The following is a 4486-nucleotide window of genomic DNA, read 5'->3' as shown; positions in this document are numbered from 1 at the left end:
TTAATTTCTCCCCCCCTAAATCGGCAATGGGGGGGAGTTTTACATATATATATATATTTTTTTTAATTTAACCCCCCTAACTCGGCAATGGGGGGGGGGAGTTATAAAAATTTTATTTTTTTTTTAATTTCTCCCCCCTAAATCGGCAATGGGGGGGAGTTTTACATGTAATTTTTTTTTTACCCATCCTCACCTAAATCGGCAATCAGGAAGGAGTTTTTGAAAGTCTATAAATTTACCGCATAGTGCTACGTAAATTACACCTTCACAACATTGCTACGTAAATTACACCTTCACAACAATTTCTCTTCATTCTTTGAATTCTGTGAAACAGAGGAGCTTGTTAATCACTTTCTTCCAGTAAGCTTTTATTGTAAAGGTTAGTATATTATTTAGTTGCTCCATTTTATTTCATTTCTATAAGTTTATATGTTTTAATGTTTTTAATTTTTTATTGTAGATGGCTATTGTGAGAGATATTGTTAGCGACTTTAGTGATGAAGAGGAGATTGAAATATGTAGTGATGAGGAAGAGGTTCAGTTTGGTAGTAGTTCATCTCGTAGTATTACATATACTACTCCGTCACCATTTTTCTTGAACACAAATTCTCAAGCTGGTCGTGATATTGGGCACGTAACCGGTTTAACGAATGTTGTTGATAATGATTTGTTTATCGGCTTGCAATTTGAATCTAAAGAAGCCACAATAAATGCAATTAGAGAATTTCATATAAAAAATTCATTTGATTATATTGTTGTAGAGTCGAGACCGGACAGATACGTTGCCAAATGTAAACATTTTGGTGCAGGATGTGAGTGGCGAATTCGCGCTTGTTATAACGTTAAACGCGATTATTGGGAGATTAGAAAAATTAGTGGAACACATAGTTGTGTGTCTATGGTAGTTTCTCAAGATCATAGTAAATTAAATTCGTCATTCATTGCAGACCTTATTGTTAATTTGGTATCTGCAGATCCGAGTATACCAGTTAAGGCACTAGTGAAAGAGGTGGTTAGTCGTTTTGGTTATACAGTCACGTATAGAAAGGCGTGGACTGCAAAACAAATGGCAATGGCCAAAATTTATGGTGATTGGGAAGGATCTTATAATGAGTTACCACGTTGGATGAATGCTCTACAATATTTTTGTCCGGACACAATTGTAAAATATCAAGCACATCACGAAGTTGTAGATGGCATGGAAGATCCAAGTCGAATCATTCTCGATAGAATATTTTGGGCTTTCAAACCATGTATTGAAGGGTTTGGTTATTGTAAACCAATCCTACAAGTGGATGGTACATTTTTGACTGGGAAATATACTGGAACATTGCTAATAGCAAGTTCACAAGATGGAAATAGACGTGTATTTCCAGTTGCATTTGCCATTGTCGAAGGAGAGACAAAAGAAGCTTGGGAATGGTTTTTTTTCAATCTGAAGACCTATGTTACCCCACAAGAAAACCTGTGTATCATATCAGATAGGGGGACAGGTTTATTAGCTGCATTGCGAAGTGAGTTGACAGGATGGTCTAGTGCACAATCAGTTTATTGTATTCGTCATGTAGCTAGTAATTTCAATAAGGAATTCCGTGATTCTGATCTAAAAGACAAAGTTGTAGAAATGGGTATGTCCTATTTATATTTTTATTTTATTAATATTGTTATATTATGGATATTAATATGTTTGTATTTATTTACTAGGTTATGAGTTGATGCGACCACGGTTCGAGCGAATGTTGAATTCGTTGCGTCAAAAAAATTCAAGGGCTGCTGCATGGTTGGACCAGATTCCAAAAGAGAAATGGAGTCAGGCATATGATGGAAACGGTTCGAGCGAATGTTGAATTTGTTGCATCAAAAAAATTCAAGGGCTGCTGCATGGTTGGACCAGATTCCAAAAGAGAAATGGAGTCAGGCATATGATGGAGGGAGACGATATGGCCACATGACTACCAATCTTGCTGAATGCATTAACGGTGTTTTGAAAGGATCAAGAGCTCTTCCTATCACTGCACTTGTTAGAGCAACATATTATAGGCTTAACGAATGGTTCAATGAACATCGAAATGAAGCCTCTAACATGGTTATGGCAGGACATGTATATTGCGAAGAATTGACAAAGGTTATCAAAGAAAATCAACGTAAATCTACATGTCAACTAGTTCGTAATTTTTCACGAGAGACTGGAGTCTCTGAAGTTGAAGTTGTATCTAGGTCTGCTGGTCGGCAAATGAGGCTGTATACATTAAAACTTGCTGAGAATTGGTGTGAATGTGGAGAATTTCAATCATTACGATTGCCATGCTCTCATGCTATCGCAACGTGCGCTTCTTTGAATTTAGATTGCAGCCAATTTATCTCAACAATTTACCGCCTCGATAATCTTCAGAAGGTTTATGGATATGAGTTTCAACCACTTGGTAATGAAGAATATTGGCCTCCTTATTCAGGTCCGACATTCATTCCCAATCCTGTTATGCGTAGGAAAAGAAGTGGAAGACCAAAGACTTCACGCATTCACAATGAGATGGATGAGGTTGAAAGTGAACAACTTAAAAAATGTGGATGGTGTAGAACAGTAGGTCATAACAGGAAGACATGTCCATTGCGATCTAGAGAATTAGGGGAGAGTTCTAGGCAACATTCGTAAGACTAGTTTAATTGTTACTCAATACCTTTGTAATGTATTTACATTGATATAAAATTCTTTTATGAAATATGTGCAGTGAATATACTTTAAATTTATACTATAAATATACTAAATAAATATATTATAACTGTATACTATAAAAATACTATAACTATATATTATAAATATAACTATATACTATAACTATAAATATAATTATATGCTACAAATATAATTATATGATACAAATATAACTAGAAACTATAACGTCACTGTCCAATGTGCAAGGGACTTTAAAATAAATGTGGGAGTGTGTAGAAGATTTTAGTGTGTAGGAGTTGAATGACTACACATCTTTGCAGAGATTCTTTTGTTGTTGGTTTACATCTACTGCACATCCTTGCAAAGATTCTTTTCTTGAATCTACTACACATCTTTGCAGAGATTCTTTTCTCGTTGGTTTACATGTACTGCACATCTTTGCAGAGATTCGTTTATTGAATGTACTATACATCTTTGCAGAGTTGATTCTTTGGAGAGTTGAATGATTGTTTGTAAAAATAAAATTGGTTACTGAATTAATGGTTACAAATATTAATGGCATTAAATTTAATTTAATTTGGTAGTTGAGTATTAGTTGGAGAATTTAATTTAATTACGTGTATATTTGACCAAACTCGGCATCCATGGTGCCGAGTTCATGAATGATTTAAATGGAAATCGGCATTGGTACTGCCGATTTAGGCTAGGTCAAAAAGAATTAAATGGAAATCGGCATTGGTATTGCCGATTTAGGCTAAGTCAAAAAGATTTTAAAGTGTATGAGAATTCATTTATTGCATTAAATTAAATGGTAATTCTTGTTGAATATTTTGTACTGAAATATAAATTGCATTAAAGTGTACAGAATTTAAAGATATTTTGACTGAATTCAAGTCATGCAGAATTTATTTTAATTTGGTAGTTGATAATTAGTTGGAGAATTTAATTAGTACATTAAATTCGAATTCAGTAATATTTGACCAAACTCGGCATACGTAGTGCCGATTTCAACAAAAAAATTAATGGGCATTGGAAATCGGCATTGGCACTGCCGATTTAGGCTAGGTCAAAAAAATTTGAAAGTGTATCAGAATTCATTTATTGCATTAAATGTATTGCTTGTTGAATATTTTGTACTGAATTAATGGTTAGAAATATTAATGGGCATTAAAGTTTTTGACTTACTTAAATATAAATTGCATTAAAGTGTACAAAATTAAAGATATTTTGACTGAATTCAAATCATGCAGAATTTAATTTAATTTGGTAGTTGATAATTTGTTGCAGAATTTAATTACGAACTAAGTAATTAAATTTGAATTCAACCAAACTCGGCATCCATGGTGCCGAGTTCAACAAAGAAATAAATGTTGAAATCGTCACTGCCATTGACGATTTAGGCCTGGGAAATTAATTAGGGCAAATTAATTTCCCACCAGACTCTATTGCCAACTACCCTCAATTAAATTTTTCCACCGAATTCAATACACTCACCCAAATAATTTTCTCCTCTAAATATTTCCTCATACCTCCTCACTTCCTTACATTACCTTCTTTCACTTCAATCACTTATTCACAAATTCTTCTATTTTCTTCTCATATTTTCTTCACAAATGGAGTATCTTAATCCTGGGCCAATTGACACATCACTACTTACAATGCAAAATGAACATATATCAAATGATGTATGGAATGGCATTGAATGTAGTTTTCGGCCAAGATATTGTTTCTGGCAATCACTACCTTCCGAGCCGGTGTTACAAGTTATTCGCACCACTACTTTTGGTAACTTGTTGACACTTGGACCAGCAG

General features: G+C 34.1%; 1 protein-coding gene across 1 annotated transcript; it reads left to right on the top strand.

The window, feature by feature from the left end:
- On the top strand, positions 461-2653 carry LOC109344731. The gene is made up of 4 exons (XM_019583485.1): positions 461-641; positions 762-1628; positions 1705-1780; positions 1873-2653. The coding sequence occupies exons 1-4, from the start codon at positions 461-463 to the stop codon at positions 2651-2653; spliced, it is 1905 nt and encodes a 634-aa protein (XP_019439030.1).

The sequence above is a fragment of the Lupinus angustifolius genome, chromosome LG04 (genome assembly GCF_001865875.1).
Source record: "Lupinus angustifolius cultivar Tanjil chromosome LG04, LupAngTanjil_v1.0, whole genome shotgun sequence".
In the NCBI taxonomy this organism is placed as follows: domain Eukaryota; kingdom Viridiplantae; phylum Streptophyta; class Magnoliopsida; order Fabales; family Fabaceae; genus Lupinus; species Lupinus angustifolius.
Note: the sequence above shows the minus strand (reverse complement) of the source record. Positions and strands in the feature narration are given on the sequence as shown.

Coding starts and splice junctions, on each gene's coding strand:
- LOC109344731 (XM_019583485.1), top strand. CDS start 461: ATGGCTATTGTGAGAGATATTGTTAGCGACTTTAGTGATGAAGAGGAG. Junction 1,629..1,704: donor AGACAAAGTTGTAGAAATGG/GTATGTCCTATT, acceptor TTTATTTACTAG/GTTATGAGTTGATGCGACCA. Junction 1,781..1,872: donor AATTCAAGGGCTGCTGCATG/GTTGGACCAGAT, acceptor AAAAAATTCAAG/GGCTGCTGCATGGTTGGACC.